General features: G+C 45.5%; 2 protein-coding genes across 2 annotated transcripts in view; one reads left to right on the forward strand and one right to left on the reverse strand.

Annotated features, from left to right (window-relative positions):
- Positions 1–9,254, reverse strand: part of LOC139365274 (guanine nucleotide exchange protein smcr8a-like) — a 28,213-nt gene extending 18,959 nt beyond the window's left edge. The window contains exons 1-5 of the mRNA XM_071102783.1: positions 8,828–9,254; positions 8,574–8,722; positions 6,689–6,717; positions 6,297–6,528; positions 4,481–6,103 (exon numbers count right to left, since the gene is read on the reverse strand). Of these exons, the coding sequence (XP_070958884.1) occupies positions 4,481–6,103; positions 6,297–6,528; positions 6,689–6,717; positions 8,574–8,722; positions 8,828–9,025 (2,231 nt within the window). The 5' untranslated portion in view covers positions 9,026–9,254. The remainder of the gene's footprint in view (positions 1–4,480; positions 6,104–6,296; positions 6,529–6,688; positions 6,718–8,573; positions 8,723–8,827) is intronic.
- Positions 9,255–9,822: 568 nt separating this feature from the next.
- The window catches only part of LOC139423632 (DNA topoisomerase 3-alpha-like), a 52,590-nt gene continuing 37,468 nt past the window's right edge, over positions 9,823–24,944 (forward strand). The window contains exons 1-6 of the mRNA XM_071175218.1: positions 9,823–10,451; positions 11,711–11,770; positions 11,966–12,039; positions 12,209–12,284; positions 12,727–12,835; positions 12,979–13,122. Coding sequence (XP_071031319.1) covers positions 10,230–10,451; positions 11,711–11,770; positions 11,966–12,039; positions 12,209–12,284; positions 12,727–12,835; positions 12,979–13,122 — 685 coding nt within the window. The 5' untranslated portion in view covers positions 9,823–10,229. The remainder of the gene's footprint in view (positions 10,452–11,710; positions 11,771–11,965; positions 12,040–12,208; positions 12,285–12,726; positions 12,836–12,978; positions 13,123–24,944) is intronic.

The raw sequence follows: 24,944 nt of genomic DNA on the forward strand, positions 1-24,944 counted from the left end.
CAGTACAGTAATATATAATGCTTGTGTTTCTAGCTCCAACAGTAATATCTAATGCTTGATACAGTAGAATAGGACTAATGTAAGTAATGCATAGATTAAGATACAGTAGAATATAGTATATACATATGAGATGAGTAACAGTATAGTAATATCTAACTAAATGCTTGTGTTTCTAGCTCCATCAGTACAGTAATATCTAATGCTTGTGTTTCTAGCTCCATCAGTACAGTAATATATAATGCTTGTTTCTAGCTCCAACAATGCTTGTTTCTAGCTCCAACAGTGCAGTAATATCTAATGCTTGTGTTTCTAGCTCCAACAGTGCAGTAATATCTAATGCTTGTGTTTCTAGCTCCAACAGTAATATCTAATGCTTGTGTTTCTAGCTCCAACAGTAATATCTAATGCTTGTGTTTCTAGCTCCAACAGTACAGTAATATCTAACTAAATGCTTGTGTTTCTAGCTCCAACAGTAATATATAATGCTTGTGTTTCTAGCTCCATCAGTACAGTAATATATAATGCTTGTGTTTCTAGCTCCAACAGTACAGTAATATATAATGCTTGTGTTTCTAGCTCCAACAGTATAGTAATATCTAACTAAATGCTTGTGTTTCTAGCTCCAACAGTGCAGTAATATATAATGCTTGTGTTTCTAGCTCCAACAGTGCAGTAATATCTAATGCTTGTGTTTCTAGCTCCAACAGTAATATCTAATGCTTGTGTTTCTAGCTCCAACAGTACAGTAATATATAATGCTTGTGTTTCTAGCTCCAACAGTAATATCTAATGCTTGATACAGTAGAATAGGACTAATGTAAGTAATGCATAGATTAAGATACAGTAGAATATAGTATATACATATGAGATGAGTAATGCATAGACTAAGATACAGTAGAATAGGACAGAATATAGTATATACATATGAGATGAGTAATGCATAGACTAAGATACAGTAGAATAGGATAGAATATAGTATATACATATGAGATGAGTAATGCATAGATTAAGATACAGTAGAATATAGTATATACATATGAGATGAGTAATGCATAGACTAAGATACAGTAGAATAGGACAGAATATAGTATATACATATGAGATGAGTAATACATAGACTAAGATACAGGATATAGTATATACATGAGTATCTCAGCCTCCCACAGCCCTGTTCTGTAAGATCACAATGAGTATCTCAGCCTCCCACAGCCCTGTTCTGTAAGATCACAATGAGTATCTCAGCCTCCCACAGCCCTGTTCTGTAAGATCACAATGAGTATCTCAGCCTCCCACAGCCCTGTTCTGTAAGATCACAAGGAGTATCTCAGCCTCCCACAGCCCTGTTCTGTAAGATCACAATGAGTATCTCAGCCTCCCACAGCCCTGTTCTGTAAGATCACAATGAGTATCTCAGCCTCCCACAGCCCTGTTCTGTAAGATCACAAGGAGGGGAAAGAGAAACTTGGAAAGAAATGAATTGAAGGCAGACATTGGGAGGTTGAAGTCGCCAAGAACGATGAGTGGCGAGCCATCGTCAGGAAATGAGCTAATCAATGTGTCTAGCTCATTAAGGAACTCTCCGAGGTGTCGTGCTCATTGAGGAACTCTCCGAGGTGTCGTGCTCATTGAGGAACTCTCCGAGGTGTCGTGCTCATTGAGGAACTCTCCGAGGTGTCGTGCTCATTGAGGAACTCTCCGAGGTGTCGTGCTCATTGAGGAACTCTACGAGGTGTCTAGCTCATTGAGGAACTCTCCGAGGTGTCGTGCTCATTGAGGAACTCTCCAATGACAATAATGTTACAGTTGAGTGGACAAGTGACAGTGACAGCAGGTGAGAGAGAGAGCAGATGGACAGGTGAGAGAGGGAGCAGATGGAAAGGTGAGAGAGGGAGCAGATGGAACGGTGAGAGAGGGAGCAGATGGACAGGTGAGAGACAGCAGATGGATAGGTGAGAGAGACAGCAGAAGGACAGGTGGGAGAGTGAGCAGATGGACAGGTGAGAGAGAGGGAGCAGATGGACAGGTGAGAGAGAGAGAGCAGATGGACAGGTGAGAGAGAGGGAGCAGATGGACAGAGAGTAGATGGACAGGTGAGAGAGAGGGACTGATGGACAGGTGAGAGAGAGAGAGCAGATGGACAGGTGAGAGAGAGGGAGCAGATGGACAGGTGAGAGAGAGGGAGCAGATGGACAGGTGAGAGAGAGGGAGCAGATGGACAGAGAGAGTAGATGGACAGGTGAGAGAGAGAGCAGATGGACAGGTGAGAGAGAGCAGATGGAACAGGTGAGAGAGAGGGAGCAGATGGACAGGTGAGAGAGAAGGAGCAGATGATGGGGAGCAGATGGACAGGTGAGAGAGGGAGCAGATGGAAAGGTGAGAGGGAGCAGATGGAAAGGTGAGAGGGAGCAGATGGACAGGTGAGAGAGAGAGCAGATGGAGAGGTGAGAGAGAGCAGATGGAGAGGTGAGAGAGAGAGCAGATGGACAGGTGAGAGAGAGCAGATGGACAGGTGAGAGAGAGGGAGCAGATGGACAGAGAGTAGATGGACAGGTGAGAGAGAGAGCAGATGGACAGGTGAGGGAGAGCAGATGGACAGGTAAAAGAGAAGGAGCGGGGGGGGGCAGGTATAGAAAACACCTTCCATGGAGGGGGGGGGGGGGGGCAGGTATAGAAAACACCTTCCATGGGGGGGGAGCAGGTATAGAAAACACCTTCCATGGATGGGGGGGCAGGTATGGAAAACACCTTCCATGGGGGGGGGGGGGGGGGCAGGTATAGAAAACACCTTCCATGGGGGGGAGCAGGTATAGAAAACACCTTCCATGGGGGGGGCAGGTATAGAAAAAACCTTCCATGGGGGGGGGGGGCAGGTATAGAAAACACCTTCCATGGGGGGGGGAGCAGGTATAGAAAACACCTTCCATGGGGGGGGAGCAGGTATAGAAAACACCTTCCATGGAGGGGGGGGGGGGGGGAGAGAGCAGGTATAGAAAACACCTTCCATGGAGGGGGGGGGGGGGGGAGCAGGTATAGAAAACACCTTCCATGGGGGGGGGGGGGGCAGGTATAGAAAACACCTTTCATGGGGGGAGCAGGTATAGAAAACACCTTCCATGGAGGGGGGGGGGGGGGGGGGGGGGGGGGAGCAGGTATAGAAAACATCTTCCATGGGGGGGGAGCAGGTATAGAAAACACCTTCCATGGGGGGAGGGGGGGGGGGGAGAGTAGGTATAGAAAACACCTTCCATGGAGGGGGGGGGAGAGTAGGTATAGAAAACACCTTCCATGGAGGGGGGGGGGGGAGAGCAGAGCAGGTATAGAAAACACCTTCCATGGGGGGGGGGGGGGAGCAGGTATAGAAAACACCTTCCATGGGGGGGGGGGAGCAGGTATAGAAAACACCTTCCATGGGGGGGGGGGGGAGCAGGTATAGAAAACACCTTCCATGGGGGGGGGGGAGCAGGTATAGAAAACACCTTCCATGGGGGGGGAGCAGGTATAGAAAACACCTTCCATGGGGGGGGGGGGGGGGGGGGAGACCAGGTATAGAAAACACCTTCCATGGGGGGGGGGGGGGGGGAGCAGGTATAGAAAACACCTTCCATGGGGGGGGGGGGGGGGGGGGAGCAGGTATAGAAAACACCTTCCATGGGGGGGGGGGGGAGCAGGTATAGAAAACACCTTCCATGGAGGGGGGGGGGGGAGACCAGGTATAGAAAACACCTTCCATGGGGGGGGGGGGGGGAGCAGGTATAGGGGGGGGGGGGGGGAGCAGGTATAGAAAACACCTTCCATGGGGGGGGGGGGGGGGGAGCAGGTATAGAAAACACCTTCCATGGAGGGGGGGGGGGGGGCAGGTATAGAAAACACCTTCCATGGGGGGGGGCAGGTATAGAAAACACCTTCCATGGAGGGGGGGGCAGGTATAGAAAACACCTTCCATGGGGGGGGGGGGGGGGGGCAGGTATAGAAAACACCTTCCATGGAGGGGGGGGGGGGGGAGCAGGTATAGAAAACACCTTCCACGGGGGGGGTAGCAGGTATAGAAAACACCTTCCATGGGGGGGGCAGGTATAGAAAACACCTTCCATGGAGGGGGGGGGGGGGCAGGGAAAACACCTTATAGGTATAGAAAACACCTTCCATGGAGGGGGGGGCAGGTATAGAAAACACCTTCCATGGGGGGGGGGGGGGGGGGGGGCAGGTATAGAAAACACCTTCCATGGGGGGGAGCAGGTATAGAAAACACCTTCCATGGAGGGGGGGGCAGGTATAGAAAACACCTTCCATGGAGGGGGAGCAGGTATAGAAAACACCTTCCATGGAGGGGGGGGGGGGAGCAGGTATAGAAAACACCTTCCATGGGGGGGGGGGGGGGGGGGGGGGGGGGGGAGCAGGTATAGAAAACACACACATAGACTGGAGATATCAGGAGTCCTCTAAGCTATAGAATGAATTAATCAACCAATGAGTGACTCACCTGAGCGCTCCCTGCCCGGCCCTCTTCTTCTGCCTCAGCGTTACCAACCCCCCGTACCCCAGAGGTGAGCCGGCCCGTTCGGACCCCGTAGACGCTGACATGGTACAGTCCCACCCGTCCTGGTCCGAACCCCTGGAGGTGGTATCTCCCGAGGAGGAGACGGGCAGGTCCAGCCCAGCCCCAGGGCTCGGGCAGTGGGGGGAACCCAGGCCGTAGTCCCCCTGGACCGGCAGCAGGGCCTGGGGCTCCTGGTTGACCACCAGGGGAAGGGGTAGAGAGCCGGGCTGCAGCCCAGAAGCAGGCAGCATGTCTGGGGGAGAAGAGTTGTACAGGAAGCCCTCCTGAGACATGCAGCAGGCCGTGTCCATCTGGACCAGTAACTCAGGGTCAGGAACTCTCTGTCCATCACCCTCCTCTGTCTCAGCCCCTCCCTCCTCTGTCTCAGCCCCTCCCTCCTCTGTCTCAGCCCCTCCCTCCTCTGTCTCAGCCCCTCCCTCCTCTCTCCCAAGCACTCCTGCCTCTCCCTCCGTCTTTCCGGTAAACACTCCTTCTGCCTCTCCCTCCCTCTCTCCATTAAACACTCCTTCTGCCTCTCCCTCCCTCTCTCCATTAAACACTCCTTCTGCCTCGCCCTCCCTCTTTCTGTTAACCACTCCTTCTGCCTCTCCCTCCCTCTTTCTGTTAAACACTCCTTCTGCCTCTCCCTCCCTCTCACACACACGGTGTGTCTCACCCTCTCCCCCCTCCTCAGCCTCCAGCAGAAAAACAGGGGTCTGATCTCCTCCCTCCCGTCCCTCCTCCTCCTCCTCTCCTCCACTCCTGTCACTACTAAAGCTGTCCTTATTCTCCTCAGAGCTTTCCTGGTCCTGCGTCTCCATGGTCAGATCAGAGAGTGACGACTCCAGCCTCTCCTCCCCGGTCAGGGCCTCACTCTGCTGGGCAGAGTTATCAGGGCAGGGAGGGTTCACCACCAGACCCTCCACAGACTCCGGTGGCTCGGGGCAAAGCACGATGGAAGGGGTGTGTATATGTGAGTCCGTCCCCACTGTGTGGTTGAGAGAACAGAAGATTCTTCCCAGCACCGCTACTTCCTCTTCCTCCTCCCCTAGCTCCTCCTCAAACAGGAAGTTGGTGATGTTCTGCTTCCTGCGTAGCGCTCGGTCCAGGCGACGGGTGTACAGGTAACACAAGTCCCCCCGGAAACACCGCTCTGTGTGGTTGAGTAGTTCCACGGTGGCCTCGTAGAACCTCTCCTCGCATAACTCCGTCAGGTTCTTCAGACGCTTGGCGAAACACTTGGCCGACTTCCCCTTGATCAGCTGCGGGGTGTAGGACTGCCTCCTCTGTCCCGCCTCCTCCCCCGTGTCACGGTCGGGGCCAGGCGGCGCGTCTCTGTGTCTCTGTGACTCTGTGACACAGTGTTGACAGTGTGCGGCGTGGGGGTCTCGGCGGGGGCGGAGGGGGTACGAGGTGATCTGCCTCAGCAGGTCTCGGTGCTCGTAGATACTCTTCTCCATCGCCGCAAGCTCATTGGCCTTGTCCACCGCGCGGGCGGAGTAACACCCCTGAGGCCCCGCCTCCCGCTGAAGCCCCTCCTCTTTCTGCAGAACAGACCGTGTGTACCTGGCAGGAGAAGCACAACAGGAAGTTACAACAGATGGTAGCAGTAGGAACCTGTCAGAGTGTGTCAGAGTGTGTGTCAGAGTGTGTGTGTGTGTGTGTCAGTGTGTGTGTGTCAGAGTGTGTGTGTGTGTGTGTGTGTCAGAGTGTGTGTGTATGTCAGAGCGTGTGTGTCAGAGTGTGTGTGTCCTCGTACTCCAGGTCACGTAGCTTCCTCTGCAGCTCGCGGGCGAAGGCCCGTCGGTTTCCGGTCTTCAGGCACTCGGAGGCGCGGGAGAAGAGGAGCGACAGCTCCTGGAACTGCAGCATGATCTTCCTCTCGTCGGCAGAGACGTAGGCCATGCAGAACGGGCGGACGAAGCCTCGGGCCTCCAGGTCATAGAGCGTCAGGTGGTGAACGTAGGCAAACGCCCCCTCCTTGGAGTCACCTAGCACCACCCGGGAGTCCTCCACAAAACTACAGGGGAGGAGAGAACAGACTAGTCAAACGCCCCCTCCTTAGAGTCACCCAGAACCACCCGGGAGTCCTCCACAAAACTACAGGGGAGGAGAGAACAGACTAGTCAAACGCCCCCTCCTTAGAGTCACCCAGCACCACCCGGGAGTCCTCCACAAAACTACAGGGGAGGAGAGAACAGACTAGTCAAACGCCCCCTCCTTAGAGTTACCCAGAACCACCCTGGAGTCCTCCACAAAACTACAGGGGAGGAGAGAACAGACTAGTCAAACGCCCCCTCCTTAGAGTTACCCAGAACCACCCTGGAGTCCTCCACAAAACTACAGGGGAGGAGAGAACAGGATGATACAATTAGAGTAGAATATAATAGAATGTAACAGAATTAGAGTAGAATATAATAGAATGTAACAGAAAATAATTAGAATAGAACAGAATTAGAGTAGAATATAATAGAATGCAACAGAACAGAATTAGAGTAGAATGTAACAGAAAAGAATTAGAGTAGAATATAATAGAATGTAACAGAACAGAATTAGAGTAGAATGTAACAGAAAAGAATTAGAGTACAATATTATATTATATTCTACTGTAATTATTTTCTGTTACATTCTAACAAGAATAGAACAGAAAATAATTATAGCAGAATAGAACAGAATTAGAGTAGAATATAATGTAACAGGAAATAACAGAAAATAATTAGAATAGAACAGAATTAGAGTAGAATATAACTAGAGTAGAATATAACTATAGAACAGAATATAACTAGAGTAGAATAGAACAGAATATAACTAGAGTAGAATAGAACAGAATAGAACTAGAGTAGAATAGAACAGAACTAGAGTAGAATAGAACTAGAGTAGAATAGAACTAGAGTAGAATAGAACTAGAGTAGAATAGAACAGAATAGAACTAGAGTAGAATAGAATAGAACATAATAGAACTAGAGTAGAATAGAACAGAATAGAATAGAACTAGAGTAGAATAACAGAATAGAAGTAGAGTAGAATAGAACAGAATTAGAGTAGAATAGAATTAGAGTAGAATATAATAGAATGTAACAGAAAACAGTAAAATAGGATGTCATTACAGTAGAGTACAATACAAATACAATATCATTAGAGTAGAGTACAAATACAATAGGATATCATTAGAGTAGAGTACAAATACAATAGGACATCATTAGAGTAGAGTACAAATACAATAGGATATCATTAGAGTAGAGTACAAATACAATAGGATATCATTAGAGTAGAGTACAAATACAATAGGATATCATTAGAGTAGAGTACAAATACAATAGGATATCATTAGAGTAGAGTACAAATACAATAGGATATCATTAGAGTAGAGTACAAATACAATAGGATATCATTAGAGTAGAGTACAATACAATAGGATATCATTAGAGTACAATACAAATACAATAGGATATCAGTAGAGTAGAGTACAAATACAATAGGATATCATTAGAGTAGAGTACAATACAATACAATAGGATATCATTAGAGTAGAGTACAAATACAATAGGATATCAGTAGAGTAGAGTACAAATACAATAGGATATCATTAGAGTAGAGTACAAATACAATAGGATATCATTAGAGTAGAGTACAAATACAATAGGATATCAGTAGAGTAGAGTACAAATACAATAGGATATCATTAGAGTAGAGTACAAATACAATAGGATATCATTAGAGTAGAGTACAAATACAATAGGATATCATTAGAGTAGAGTACAAATACAATAGGACATCATTAGAGTACAATACAAATCAAACATCAGAGTGGAGTACAATAAAACATAATAAAATAGGACATCATTAGAGTACAATACAAATCAAACATCAGAGTGGAGTACAAATACAATAGGATATCATTAGAGTAGAGTACAAATACAATAGGACATCATTAGAGTACAATACAAATCAAACATCAGAGTGGAGTACAATAAAACATAATAAAATAGGACATCTGAGTGGAGTACAATAAAACATAATAAAATAGGACAGCCACCTGAGTCGTGGGTATCCGCTGCCGGTGGGGTGTCCTACGAACGAGGCCTGGTAGTCAACAGACATGATCCTCAGACTGAAGTAGTTCAGGTCAAAGGTCCCAAACACCTTTGGGTCGTCCGGAATGGTGAGAAGAGGCTGGGGGCCCACCTGGAGGGGAGGACAACACAAGGTCAGCTCATTACACACACACACCCCGTCCGGACAGATCAGATCAACACACACACCCCTCCCCCAGTTGCCCATGGTACCGACCTGCTCAGAGAACTCTGATATGAGGATGAAGTCCTTAGTGAACTTGGCGTATGACGTCTTGGCCCAGGGGTTGGCGTTGTTATTCGATGGGAACAGAGGGACAGAGAACTCTTCTGGCACCACCCAGGGGTTGGGGTACCCTACCTCCCCAAAATCATCCTCCTTAGTAAACGCCACCACGTCTGGGGCACCAATCATCTTTCTCTGGACCGGGCTTGGGTCAGCTTTGACGTCAGAGGAAGTCCATCCACTAGGCTAGCTGTCTGACTGTCCGTCTGTCTGTATCCCTCTACTCGCTGGGAGTAACAGTCCACGACACTGACGGTTGTCTGTCTGTCTGTCTGCGTCCCGTTACCTCTACCAGCTGGGAGTGGTCTTCACCTGTCTGTCCATGATGATAAAATACGATGCAGGAAGGCCACACATCAACATGTCTGTCACCGCTGTATATAAACAATAGCACTTAACACCGGGACTATCTCTCTGGCTCCGTCCCCCGTACAGTACCGACGTCAAGACAGTTATCTGGCAAACAGACGACGCGTAACGGAACACGACCGTATCCCGACACTCCATCAATGACACATTGCTCGTCCGGGGAATCGTGCACCGTTACCGGGTAATATCGGCAGTGGCCCGTCATGCACTGGTATAATAAAGTCCCAGTAGTAAATACGGTGAAACTATTTAATGTTAAATGTACATCCTGACCGTAGCCATATTAAAATCCGCTGGTAGTTACCACGTGACCAGCTCACATAAGGAAGTAGCTAACTGTCCTAAAATTACAAACCTAATATTACACATTCAACGTGATTTAAGATTATGAATCACAATTTCAATCTTGAAAATAGATACTCTTCGCGTAGTATTTTTGGCGTAAAATTAAAGGACATCGGCATAAAAAGTATTATTCACAAGAACAGGAAGGGGTTTTACGACAGTTGTTTTACGACATCGTCGTTTTACGACTGCTGTCGTTGACAGGCGCGGAATTTGTAAAATCAACAACATCACATTTATCTGCCGTTTTTACCAACCCTTTCAGTTGGAAAAATAGTTTTAAAACTATTTATTTATTAGCAGATTGGGTCCACGCTAATGCACGTTACATTGTAAATTGTGTTTAGGTGATCAGGAAAATTGTAAGGTTAAGCTTCGGCATGTAAACTTAGTTTCAGGGTTGAAGTTTGACATGATTTAGCTAGCTACTCCCATCAAGCTAACTGACCCTGTGAGATCTGGACAGTTTTATGTTGTGTCAATCTGTTGGATCAGTCAAAATAACAGTTTGTAACAACGCTTCAGGAGTTATATTGACTAATGTTAGCTGGGCACGACGTGTGTGTGTAACGTTATGCCAAGTGTAGCTCCAACGCGCCCTGGCTAGGCTAGGCTAGCTATGCTGATACATCATCTGACTAGGGCTCTGTTCACATCCGGACGACCGTTAACGTTACGGCTCCAGGTCCACAGGGGGTTTAGCGTCACCGGACAGAAGAGGACAGACTCCCCGGGAGACATGATCCGGAGGACTCAGATCAAACGGGTTCTCTGTGTGGCGGAGAAGAATGACGCGGCCAAATGCATCGCGGAGATCATGTCTGACGGCAGAGCGAGGAGGGTGGGTCTGTCTGTGTGTGTTTGGGTCTTAGGTGTGTGAGATAAATGGTTTTTATCAGTACATGGGACGATTGTCTGTTTATCTCAGCTTCCAGCTGTCTTCCCATGACATAATGTCTCACATCATCAGGTGTGATTGTCTCTGTTTATTGTCTCTGGCTGTCTGTCAATAATAAACTGTCTGTTGTCTGTGTTTCAGAGGGAGGGGCTGTCTGTCTATAATAAACTGTCTGTGTTTCAGAGGGAGGGGCTGTCCGTCTATAATAAACTGTCTGTTGTCTGTCTATAATAAACTGTCTGTTGTCTGTGTTTCAGAGTGAGGGGCTGTCTGTCTATAATAATCTGTCTGTGTTTCAGAGGGAGGGGCTGTCTGTCTATAATATAGTGTCTGTGTTTCAGAGGGAGGGGCTGTCTGTCTATAATAAACTGACTGTGTTTCAGAGTGAGGGGCTGTCTGTCTATAATAAACTGTCTGTTGTCTGTGTTTCAGAGGGAGGGGCTGTCTGTCTATAATAAACTGTCTGTGTTTCAGAGGGAGGGGCTGTCTGTCTATAATAAACTGTCTGTGTTTCAGAGGGAGGGGCTGTCTGTCTATAATAAACTGTCTGTTGTCTGTGTTTCAGAGTGAGGGGCTGTCTGTCTATTATAAACTGTCTGTTGTCTGTGTTTCAGAGGGAGGGGCTGTCTGTCTATAATAAACTGTCTGTTGTCTGTGTTTCAGAGGGAGGGGCTGTCTGTCTATAATAAACTGTCTGTTGTCTGTGTTTCAGAGTGAGGGGCTGTCTGTCTATAATATACTGTCTGTGTTTCAGAGTGAGGGGCTGTCTGTCTATAATATAATGTCTGTGTTTCAGAGGGAGGGGCTGTCTGTCTATAATATACTGTCTGTTGTCTGTGTTTCAGAGTGAGGCGCTGTCTGTCTATAATATACTGTCTGTGTTTCAGAGGGAGGGGCTGTCTGTCTATAATATACTGTCTGTGTTTCAGAGGGAGGGGCTGTCTGTCTATAATATACTGTCTGTGTTTCAGAGGGAGGGGCTGTCTGTCTATAATAAACTGTCTGTGTTTCAGAGGGAGGGGCTGTCTGTCTATAATAAACTGTCTGTGTTTCAGAGGGAGGGGCTGTCTGTCTATAATAAACTGTCTGTTGTCTGTGTTTCAGAGGGAGGGGCTGTCTGTCTATAATATACTGTCTGTTGTCTGTGTTTCAGAGGGAGGGGCTGTCTGTCTATAATATACTGTCTGTTGTCTGTGTTTCAGAGGGAGGGGCTGTCTGTCTATAATAAACTCTATGAGTTTGAATACAACCTGTTTGGAAGGGTAAGTAGCAGCATGCAACACTACTCCTGCTCTATCCCAGTAGTAACTGCTCTATCCCAGTAGTAACTGCTCTATCCCAGTAGTAACTGCTCTATCCCAGTAGTAACTGCTCTATCCCAGTAGTAACTGCTCTATCCCAGGTGTGTTTGGGATTTGGTGGTGGCTCATTTTGTGTGTGTGTGTGTGTCCCTACAGAATGTGACGGTGTGTATGACGTCAGTTTCAGGTCATCTGTTGGGTCTGGAGTTCAAGGCTCAGTTCCAGAAATGGTGAGGTTTACGACTTCTGTCATCGTACGACACTTCCTATAGTGCTCTCTCTCTGTGTGTGTGTACCTGTGTGTAACTGTGTGTGTGTGTGTGTGTGTGTGTGTGTGTGTGTGTGTGTGTGTGTGTGTGTGTGTGTGTGTGTGTGTGTGTGTGTGTGTGTGTGTTCCAGGCACAGCTGTAATCCTGTCCTGCTGTTTGATGCTGAGGTGGAGAAGTATTGTCCTGAGAACTTTGTTCAGATCAAGGTAGTCTAGTTGAACGTACTGTTACTGTCTTCTGTCTTGAAATGTTACTGTCTTCTGTCTTGAACTGTTACTGTGGTTCTCTGACACTTCCTTTGATTGGACTCATTGGCATGTTGTTCAATACTGCAATCATGCACTGACATAGAAAGAGTTTCTGAGAGTTTCTGAAAGACAGAGAAAGAGTTTCTGAGTGTTTCTGAAAGACAGAGTTTCTGAAAGACAGAGAAAGAGTTTCTGAAAGACAGACAAAGATTCCGAAGACAGAAACAAACAAGCTTCTCAGTCTGATGTGTGTGTGTAACCTTTTCTCTGTGTGTGTGTGTCTCTCCCTGTGGGTGTGTGTGTCTCTCTGTGCGTGTGTCTCGCTGTGTGTCCCTGTGTGTGTGTCTCTCCCTGTGTGTGTGTGTGGGGGTGTGTGTGTGTCTCTCTGTGTGTCTCCTAGCGGACCCTAGAGAGAGAGGTGAGTCAGTGCCAGGCGCTTGTCATCTGGACAGATTGTGACAGAGAGGGAGAGAACATCGGCTTTGAGGTGATAGACGTCTGCAAAGCAGGTACACACACACACACACACACACACACACACACACACACACACACACACACACACACACACACACACACACTTGTGCACCTCTGGCTGGATAATGTGTGTTGTGATAGCAGTTACCCCTCTCTCTGTGTGTGTGTGTTCCAGTCAAGCCCGGTGTGCAGGTGTTCCGTGCTCGGTTCTCTGAGATCACTCCCAACTCTATCAGGAGAGCATGTGACACGCTAACGGAACCAGACGGCAACGTCAGTGATGCTGTGGACGTCCGTCAGGAGCTGGACCTCAGGATAGGTAACACACACACACACTACACACACACACTATACACTACACACTACACACACACACTACACACACACACTATACACTACACACTACACACACACACTACACACACACACTATACACTACACACTACACACACACACTACACACTACACACTACACACACTAACCAGACGGCAACGTCAGTGATGCTGTGGACGTCCGTCAGGAGCTGGACCTCAGGATAGGTAACACACACACACACTACACACACACACTACACACTACACACACTAACCAGACGGCAACGTCAGTGATGCTGTGGACGTCCGTCAGGAGCTGGACCTCAGGATAGGTAACACACACACACACTACACACTACACACACTACACATACACACACACACTACACACTACTAGACACACTACACACACAAACACACACACACACCAAACACCACACACACTACACACACTACACACACATACACACACACCAAACACCACACACTACACACACATACACACACACCAAACACCAGACACACACCAAACACCACACACTACACACACACTACACACACATACACACACACCAAACACCACACACACACCAAACACCACACACTACACACACACTACACACACATACACACACACCAAACACCACACACACACCAAACACCACACCCCCACTAGGGCTCTATAAAATCTACATTGAGTACGGAATCCAGACATTAAAACTGAATTCAACAATATTCAAACATGTATTGAACTTAGTAGGGAATCAACTAAATGTATTGACGTTAGTAGGGAATCAACTAAATGTATTGACGTTAGTAGGGAATCAACTAAATGTATTGAACTTAGTAGGGAATCAACTAAATGTATTGAACTTAGTAGGGAATCAACTAAATGTATTGAACTTAGTAGGGAATCAACTAAATGTATTGAACTTAGTAGGGAATCAACTAAATGTATTGAACTTAGTAGGGAATCAACTAAATGTATTGACGTTAGTAGGGAATCAACTAAATGTATTGAACTTGGTAGGGAATAAACTAGATGTATTGAACTTGGTAGGGAATCAAGTGAATCATAATATATGAACAGAATTCATCAGTGATGGGTATTTCCTTGCAGCTTTCTGAAACAGGAGTGTGTGTGTGTGTGTGTTTTTGTGTGTGTTTGTGTGTGTGTGTTAGACAACCTGGTGTAGGCACACTTCCTGTAGCCGTTAGCAACATGATGCTAATGCTAACCTTCTTCCGATAGAGTTAAATGGAAACTACACAGTAGTCTATGGCTACATGGCAGAATATCGTCTTTTGTTATTTGCATCAATTTCGTAAACTCTGCAATCACATTATTGCTACAGAAACGTGGCTAACCAAACAGAAACGTGGCTAACCAAACAGAAACGTGGCTAACCAAACAGAAACGTGGCTAACCAAACAGAAATGTGGCTAACCTAACAGAAACGTGGCTAACCAAACAGAAATGTGGCTAACCAAACAGAAACGTGGCTAACCTATAAACAGAAACGTGGCTAACCAATAAACAGAAACGTGGCTAACCTATAAACAGAAACGTGGCTAACCTATAAACAGAAACGTGGCTAGGCTAACAGAAACGTGGCTAACCTAACAGAAACGTGGCTAACCTAACAGAAATGTGGCTAACCTAACAGAAACGTGGCTAACCTAACAGAAACGTGGCTAACCTAACAGAAACGTGGCTAACCTAACAGAAACGTGGCTAACCAATAAAAAGAAACGTGGCTAACCAATAAACAGAAACGTGGCTAACCTATAAACAGAAACGTGGCTAACCTATAAACAGAAACGTGGCTAACCTATAAACAGAAACGTGGCTAGGCTAACAGAAACGTGGCTAACCTAACAGAAACGTGGCTAACCTAACAGAAATGTGGCTAACCTAACAGAAACGTGGCTAACCTAACAGAAACGTGGCTAACCAAACAGAAACGTGGCTAACCAAACAGAAACGTGGCTAACCTATAAACAGAAACGTGGCTAGGCTAACAGAAACGTGGCTAACAGAAACGTGGCTAACCTAACAGAAACGTGGCTAACAAAACAGAAACGTGGCTAACAGAAACGTGGCTAACCAAACAGAAACGTGGCTAACCAAACAGAAACGTGGCTAACCAAACAGAAACGTGGCTAACAGAACGTGGCTAACCAAACAGAAACATGGTTAACCAAACAGAAACGTGGCTAACCTAACAGAAGCGTGGCTAACAGAAACGTGGCTAACCAAACAGAAACGTGGCTAACCAAACAGAAACGTGGCTAACCAAACAGAAACGTGGCTAACCAAACAGAAACGTGACTATCCAAACAGAAACGTGGCTAACCAAACAGAAACGTGGCTAACAGAACGTGGCTAACCAAACAGAAACATGGTTAACCAAACAGAAACGTGGCTAACCTAACAGAAGCGTGGCTAACAGAAACGTGGCTAACCAAACAGAAACGTGGCTAACCAAACAGAAACGTGGCTAACCAAACAGAAACGTGGCTAACCAAACAGAAACGTGGCTAACCTAACCAAACAGAAGCGTGGCTAACAGAAGCGTGGCTAACAGAAGCGTGGCTAACCAAACAGAAACGTGGCTAACCGAAACAGAAACGTGGCTAACCGAAACAGAAACGTGGCTAACCGAAACAGAAACGTGGCTAACCAAACAGAAACGTGGCTAACCAAACAGAAACGTGGCTAACCAAACAGAAACGTGGCTAACCAAACAGAAATGTGGCTAACCTAACCAAACAGAAGCGTGGCTAACAGAAGCGTGGCTAACAGAAGCGTGGCTAACCAAACAGAAACGTGGCTAACCGAAACAGAAACGTGGCTAACCGAAACAGAAACGTGGCTAACAGAAACGTGGCTAACCGAAACAGAAACGTGGCTAACCCAAACAGAAACGTGGCTAACCAAACAGAAACGTGGCTAACCAAACAGAAACGTGGCTAACAGAAACGTGGCTAACAGAAACGTGGCTAACCAAACAGAAACGTGGCTAACCAAACAGAAACGTGGCTAACCTAACAGTAACGTGGCTAACCAAACAGAAACGTGGCTAATCAAACAGAAACGTGGCTAACCAAACAGAAACGTGGCTAACCAAACAGAAACGTGGCTAACCAAACAGAAACGTGGCTAACCAATAAACAGAAACGTGGCTAACCAATAAACAGAAACGTGGCTAACCTATAAACAGAAACGTGGCTAACCTATAAACAGAAACGTGGCTAGGCTAACAGAAACGTGGCTAACAGAAACGTGGCTAACCTAACAGAAACGTGGCTAACCTAACATAAACGTGGCTAACCTAACAGAAACGTGGCTAACAGAAACGTGGCTAACACAAACGTGGCTAACCAAACAGAAACGTGGCTAACCCTAACAGAAACGTGGCTAACACAAACGTGGCTAACCAAACAGAAACGTGGCTAACCAAACAGAAACGTGGCTAACCAAACAGAAACGTGGCTAACAGAAACAGAAACGTGGCTAACCAAACAGAAACGTGGCTAACCTAACAGTAACGTGGCTAACCAAACAGAAATGTGGCTAACCAATAAACAGAAACGTGGCTAACCAATAAACAGAAACGTGGCTAACCTATAAACAGAAACGTGGCTAACCTATAAACAGAAACGTGGCTAGGCTAACAGAAACGTGGCTAACAGAAACGTGGCTAACCTAACAGAAACGTGGCTAACCTAACAGAAACGTGGCTAACCTAACAGAAACGTGGCTAACCAAACAGAAACGTGGCTAACAGAAACGTGGCTAACACAAACGTGGCTAACCAAACAGAAACGTGGCTAACCAAACAGAAACGTGGCTAACAGAAACGTGGCTAACACAAACGTGGCTAACCGAACAGAAACGTGGCTAACCAAACAGAAACGTGGCTAACCTAACAGTAACGTGGCTAACCAAACAGAAACGTGGCTAACCAAACAGAAACGTGGCTAACAGAAACGTGGCTAACAGAAACGTGGCTAACAGAAACGTGGCTAACAGAAACGTGGCTAACAGAAACAGAAACGTGGCTAGCCTAACAGAAACGTGGCTAACCCAAACAGAAACGTGGCTAACCAAACAGAAACGTGGCTAACCTAACAGAAACGTGGCTAACCTAACAGAAACGTGGCTAACAGAACGTGGCTAACCAAACAGAAACGTGGCTAACCAAACAGAAACGTGGCTAACCAAACAGAAACGTGGCTAACCAAACAGAAACGTGGCTAACAGAAACAGAAACGTGGCTAACCAAACAGAAACGTGGCTAACCTAACAGTAACGTGGCTAACCAAACAGAAATGTGGCTAACCAAACAGAAACGTGGCTAACCAAACAGAAACGTGGCTAACCAAACAGAAACGTGGCTAACCAAACAGAAACGTGGCTAACCAATAAACAGAAACGTGGCTAACCAATAAACAGAAACGTGGCTAACCTATAAACAGAAACGTGGCTAACCTATAAACAGAAACGTGGCTAGGCTAACAGAAACGTGGCTAACAGAAACGTGGCTAACCTAACAGAAACGTGGCTAACCTAACAGAAATGTGGCTAACCTAACAAAAACGTGGCTAACCTAACAGAAACGTGGCTAACCTAACAGAAACGTGGCTAACCTAACAGAAACGTGGCTAACCAATAAAAAGAAACGTGGCTAACCAATAAACAGAAACGTGGCTAACCTATAAACAGAAACGTGGCTAACCTATAAACAGAAACGTGGCTAACCTATAAACAGAAACGTGGCTAGGCTAACAAACGTGGCTAACCTAACAGAAACGTGGCTAACCTAACAGAAACGTGGCTAACCTAACAGAAACGTGGCTAACCTAACAGAAACGTGGCTAACCAAACAGAAACGTGGCTAACCAAACAGAAACGTGGCTAACCTATAAACAGAAACGTGGCTAGGCTAACAGAAACGTGGCTAACAGAAACGTGGCTAACCTAAAGGAAACGTGGCTAACAAAACAGAAACGTGGCTAACAGAAACGTGGCTAACCAAACAGAAACGTGGCTAACCAAACAGAAACGTGGCTAACCAAACAGAAACGTGGCTAACAGAACGTGGCTAACCAAACAGAAACATGGTTAACCAAACAGAAACGTGGCTAACCTAACAGAAGCGTGGCTAACAGAAACGTGGCTAACCAAACAGAAACGTGGCTAACCAAACAGAAACGTGGCTAACCAAACAGAAACGTGGCTATCCAAACAGAAACGTGGCTAACCAAACAGAAACGTGGCTAACAGAACGTGGCTAACCAAACAGAAACATGGTTAACCAAACAGAAACGTGGCTAACCTAACAGAAGCGTGGCTAACAGAAACGTGGCTAACCAAACAGCAACGTGGCTAACCAAACAGAAACGTGGCTAACCAAACAGAAACGTGGCTAACCTAACCAAACAGAAGCGTGGCTAACAGAAGCGTGGCTAACAGAAGCGTGGCTAACCAAACAGAAACGTGGCTAACCGAAACAGAAACGTGGCTAACCGAAACAGAAACGTGGCTAACCGAAACAGAAACGTGGCTAACCGAAACAGAAACGTGGTTAACCGAAACAGAAACGTGGCTAACCGAAACAGAAACGTGGCTAACCGAAACAGAAACGTGGCTAACCGAAACAGAAACGTGGCTAACCAAACAGAAACGTGGCTAACCTAACAGAAGCGTGGCTAACAGAAACGTGGCTAACCAAACAGAAACGTGGCTAACCAAACAGAAACGTGGCTAACCAAACAGAAACGTGGCTAACCAAACAGAAATGTGGCTAACCTAACCAAACAGAAGCGTGGCTAACAGAAGCGTGGCTAACAGAAGCGTGGCTAACCAAACAGAAACGTGGCTAACCGAAACAGAAACGTGGCTAACCGAAACAGAAACGTGGCTAACAGAAACGTGGCTAACCGAAACAGAAACGTGGCTAACCCAAACAGAAACGTGGCTAACCAAACAGAAACGTGGCTAACCAAACAGAAACGTGGCTAACAGAAACGTGGCTAACAGAAACGTGGCTAACCAAACAGAAACGTGGCTAACCAAACAGAAACGTGGCTAACCTAACAGTAACGTGGCTAACCAAACAGAAACGTGGCTAATCAAACAGAAACGTGGCTAACCAAACAGAAACGTGGCTAACCAAACAGAAACGTGGCTAACCAAACAGAAACGTGGCTAACCAATAAACAGAAACGTGGCTAACCAATAAACAGAAACGTGGCTAACCTATAAACAGAAACGTGGCTAACCTATAAACAGAAACGTGGCTAGGCTAACAGAAACGTGGCTAACAGAAACGTGGCTAACGTGGCTAACCAAACAGAAACGTGGCTAATCAAACAGAAACGTGGCTAACCAAACAGAAACGTGGCTAACCAAACAGAAACGTGGCTAACCAAACAGAAACGTGGCTAACCAATAAACAGAAACGTGGCTAACCAATAAACAGAAACGTGGCTAACCTATAAACAGAAACGTGGCTAACCTATAAACAGAAACGTGGCTAGGCTAACAGAAACGTGGCTAACAGAAACGTGGCTAACCTAACAGAAACGTGGAACAGAAACGTGGCTAACAGAAACGTGGCTAACAGAAACGTGGCTAACCAAACAGAAACGTGGCTAACCAAACAGAAACGTGGCTAACCTAACAGTAACGTGGCTAACCAAACAGAAACGTGGCTAATCAAACAGAAACGTGGCTAACCAAACAGAAACGTGGCTAACCAAACAGAAACGTGGCTAACCAAACAGAAACGTGGCTAACCAAACAGAAACGTGGCTAACCTATAAACAGAAACGTGGCTAACCTATAAACAGAAACGTGGCTAGGCTAACAGAAACGTGGCTAACAGAAACGTGGCTAACCTAACAGAAACGTGGCTAACCTAACATAAACGTGGCTAACCTAACAGAAACGTGGCTAACAGAAACGTGGCTAACACAAACGTGGCTAACCAAACAGAAACGTGGCTAACCCTAACAGAAACGTGGCTAACACAAACGTGGCTAACCAAACAGAAACGTGGCTAACCAAACAGAAACGTGGCTAACCAAACAGAAACGTGGCTAACCAAACAGAAACGTGGCTAACCTAACAGTAACGTGGCTAACCAAACAGAAATGTGGCTAACCAATAAACAGAAACGTGGCTAACCAAACAGAAACGTGGCTAACAGAAACGTGGCTAACACAAACGTGGCTAACCAAACAGAAACGTGGCTAACCAAACAGAAACGTGGCTAACCTAACAGTAACGTGGCTAACCAAACAGAAACGTGGCTAATCAAACAGAAACGTGGCTAACCAAACAGAAACGTGGCTAACCAAACAGAAACGTGGCTAACCAAACAGAAACGTGGCTAACCAATAAACAGAAACGTGGCTAACCAATAAACAGAAACGTGGCTAACCTATAAACAGAAACGTGGCTAACCTATAAACAGAAACGTGGCTAACCTATAAACAGAAACGTGGCTAACCAATAAACAGAAACGTGGCTAGGCTAACAGAAACGTGGCTAACAGAAACGTGGCTAACACAAACGTGGCTAACCAAACAGAAACGTGGCTAACCCTAACAGAAACGTGGCTAACCAATAAACAGAAACGTGGCTAACCAAACAGAAACGTGGCTAACCAAACAGTAACGTGGCTAACCTAACATAAACGTGGCTAACCTAACAGAAACGTGGCTAACAGAAACGTGGCTAACCTAACAGAAACGTGGCTAACCTAACATAAACGTGGCTAACCTAACAGAAACGTGGCTAACAGAAACGTGGCTAACCAAACAGAAACGTGGCTAACCCTAACAGAAACGTGGCTAACACAAACGTGGCTAACCAAACAGAAACGTGGCTAACCAAACAGAAACGTGGCTAACAGAAACAGAAACGTGGCTAACCAAACAGAAACGTGGCTAACCAAACAGAAATGTGGCTAACCAATAAACAGAAACGTGGCTAACCAAACAGAAACGTGGCTAACCAAACAGTAACGTGGCTAACCAAACAGAAACGTGGCTAACCAATAAACAGAAACGTGGCTAACCTATAAACAGAAACGTGGCTAACCTATAAACAGAAACGTGGCTAACCTATAAACAGAAACGTGGCTAGGCTAACAGAAACGTGGCTAACCTATAAACAGAAACGTGGCTAACCTATAAACAGAAACGTGGCTAACCTATAAACAGAAACGTGGCTAACCTATAAACAGAAACGTGGCTAACCTATAAACAGAAACGTGGCTAACCTATAAACAGAAACGTGGCTAACAGAAACGTGGCTAACCTAACAGAAACGTGGCTAACCTAACAGAAACGTGGCTAACCTAACAGAAACGTGGCTAACCTAACAGAAACGTGGCTAACCAAACAGAAACGTGGCTAACAGAAACGTGGCTAACACAAACGTGGCTAACCAAACAGAAACGTGGCTAACCAAACAGAAACGTGGCTAACAGAAACGTGGCTAACACAAACGTGGCTAACCAAACAGAAACGTGGCTAACCAAACAGAAACGTGGCTAACCTAACAGTAACGTGGCTAACCAAACAGAAACGTGGCTAACCAAACAGAAACGTGGCTAACCAAACAGAAACGTGGCTAACCAATAAACAGAAACGTGGCTAACCTATAAACAGAAACGTGGCTAACCTATAAACAGAAACGTGGCTAACCAAACAGAAACGTGGCTAACCTATAAACAGAAACGTGGCTAACCAAACAGAAACGTGGCTAACCAATAAACAGAAACGTGGCTAACCTATAAACAGAAACGTGGCTAACCTATAAACAGAAACGTGGCTAACCTATAAACAGAAACGTGGCTAACCAAACAGAAACGTGGCTAACCAAACAGAAACGTGGCTAACCTATAAACAGAAACGTGGCTAACCTATAAACAGAAACGTGGCTAACCTATAAACAGAAACGTGGCTAGGCTAACAGAAATGTGGCTAACCTATAAACAGAAACGTGGCTAACCTATAAACAGAAACGTGGCTAACCTATAAACAGAAACGTGGCTAGGCTAACAGAAACGTGGCTAACCTATAAACAGAAACGTGGCTAGGCTAACAGAAACGTGGCTAACCTATAAACAGAAACGTGGCTAACCTATAAACAGAAACGTGGCTAGGCTAACAGAAACGTGGCTAACCTATAAACAGAAACGTGGCTAACCTATAAACAGAAACGTGGCTAACCTATAAACAGAAACGTGGCTAACCTATAAACAGAAACGTGGCTAACCAATAAACAGAAACGTGGCTAACCAAACAGAAACGTGGCTAACCAAACAGAAACGTGGCTAACCAATAAACAGAAACGTGGCTAGGCTAACAGAAACGTGGCTAACCTATAAACAGAAACGTGGCTAGGCTAACAGAAACGTGGCTAACCTATAAACAGAAACGTGGCTAACCTATAAACAGAAACGTGGCTAACCTATAAACAGAAACGTGGCTAACCTATAAACAGAAACGTGGCTAACCAATAAACAGAAACGTGGCTAACCAAACAGAAACGTGGCTAACCAAACAGAAACGTGGCTAACCAAACAGAAACGTGGCTAACCTATAAACAGAAACGTGGCTAGGCTAACAGAAACGTGGCTAACCTATAAACAGAAACGTGGCTAACCTATAAACAGAAACGTGGCTAACCTATAAACAGAAACGTGGCTAGGCTAACAGAAACGTGGCTAACCTATAAACAGAAACGTGGCTAACCTATAAACAGAAACGTGGCTAACCAATAAACAGAAACGTGGCTAACCTATAAACAGAAACGTGGCTAACCTATAAACAGAAACGTGGCTAACAGAAATGTGGCTAACCAAACAGAAATGTGGCTAACCAATAAACAGAAACGTGGCTAACCTAACAGAAACGTGGATTAAACAGTCAGTTCAAACACAGCTATATACTGATTAAACAGTCAGTTCACACAGCTATATACTGATTAAACAGTCAGTTCACACAGCTATATACTGATTAAACAGTCAGTTCACACACAGCTATACTGATTAAACAGTCAGTTCACACACAGCCATATACTGATTAAACAGTCAGTTCACACACAGCTATATACTGATTAAACAGTCAGTTCACACAGCTATATACTGATTAAACAGTCAGTTCACACACAGCTATATACTGATTAAACAGTCAGTTCACACAGCTATATACTGATTAAACAGTCAGTTCACACACAGCTACAGTGCCTTGCGAAAGTATTCGGCCCCCTTGAACTTTGCGACCTTTTGCCACATTTCAGGCTTCAAACATAAAGATATAAAACTGTATTTTTTGTGAAGAATCAACAACAAGTGGGACACAATCATGAAGTGGAACGACATTTATTGGATATTTCAAACTTTTTTAACAAATCAAAAACTGAAAAATTGGGCGTGCAAAATTATTCAGCCCCCTTAAGTTAATACTTTGTAGCGCCACCTTTTGCTGCGATTACAGCTGTAAGTCGCTTGGGGTATGTCTCTATCAGTTTTGCACATCGAGAGACTGAATTTTTTTCCCATTCCTCCTTGCAAAACAGCTCGAGCTCAGTGAGGTTGGATGGAGAGCATTTGTGAACAGCAGTTTTCAGTTCTTTCCACAGATTCTCGATTGGATTCAGGTCTGGACTTTGACTTGGCCATTCTAACACCTGGATATGTTTATTTTTGAACCATTCCATTGTAGATTTTGCTTTATGTTTTGAATCATTGTCTTGTTGGAAGACAAATCTCCGTCCCAGTCGCAGGTCTTTTGCAGACTCCATCAGGTTTTCTTCCAGAATGGTCCTGTATTTGGCTCCATTCATCTTCCCATCAATTTTAACCATCTTCCCTGTCCCTGCTGAAGAAAAGCAGGCCCAAACCATGATGTTGCCACCACCATGTTTGACAGTGGGGATGGTGTGTTCAGCTGTGTTGCTTTTAACGTTTTGCATTGTTGCCAAAAAGTTCAATTTTGGTTTCATCTGACCAGAGCACCTTCTTCCACATGTTTGGTGTGTCTCCCAGGTGGCTTGTGGAAAACTTTAAACGACACTTTTTATGGATATCTTTAAGAAATGTCTTTCTTCTTGCCACTCTTCCATAAAGGCCAGATTTGTGCAATATACGACTGATTGTTGTCCTATGGACAGAGTCTCCCACCTCAGCTGTAGATCTCTGCAGTTCATCCAGAGTGATCATGGGCCTCTTGGCTGCATCTCTGATCATTCTTCTCCTTGTATGAGCTGAAAGTTTAGAGGGACGGCCAGGTCTTGATAGATTTGCAGTGGTCTGATACTCCTTCCATTTCAATATTATCGCTTGCACAGTGCTCCTTGGGATGTTTAAAGCTTGGGAAATCTTTTTGTATCCAAATCCGGCTTTAAACTTCTTCACAACAGTATCTCGGACCTGCCTGGTGTGTTCCTTGTTCTTCATGATGCTCTCTGCGCTTTTAACGGACCTCTGAGACTATCACAGTGCAGGTGCATTTATACGGAGACTTGATTACACACAGGTGGATTGTATTTATCATCATTAGTCATTTAGGTCAACATTGGATCATTCAGAGATCCTCACTGAACTTCTGGAGAGAGTTTGCTGCACTGAAAGTAAAGGGGCTGAATAATTTTGCACGCCCAATTTTTCAGTTTTTGATTTGTTAAAAAAGTTTGAAATATCCAATAAATGTCATTCCACTTCATGATTGTGTCCCACTTGTTGTTGATTCTTCACAAAAAAATACAGTTTTATATCTTTATGTTTGAAGCCTGAAATGTGGCAA

This window comes from Oncorhynchus clarkii, chromosome 13, assembly GCF_045791955.1.
Source record: "Oncorhynchus clarkii lewisi isolate Uvic-CL-2024 chromosome 13, UVic_Ocla_1.0, whole genome shotgun sequence".
Taxonomy (NCBI): Eukaryota; Metazoa; Chordata; class Actinopteri; order Salmoniformes; family Salmonidae; genus Oncorhynchus; species Oncorhynchus clarkii.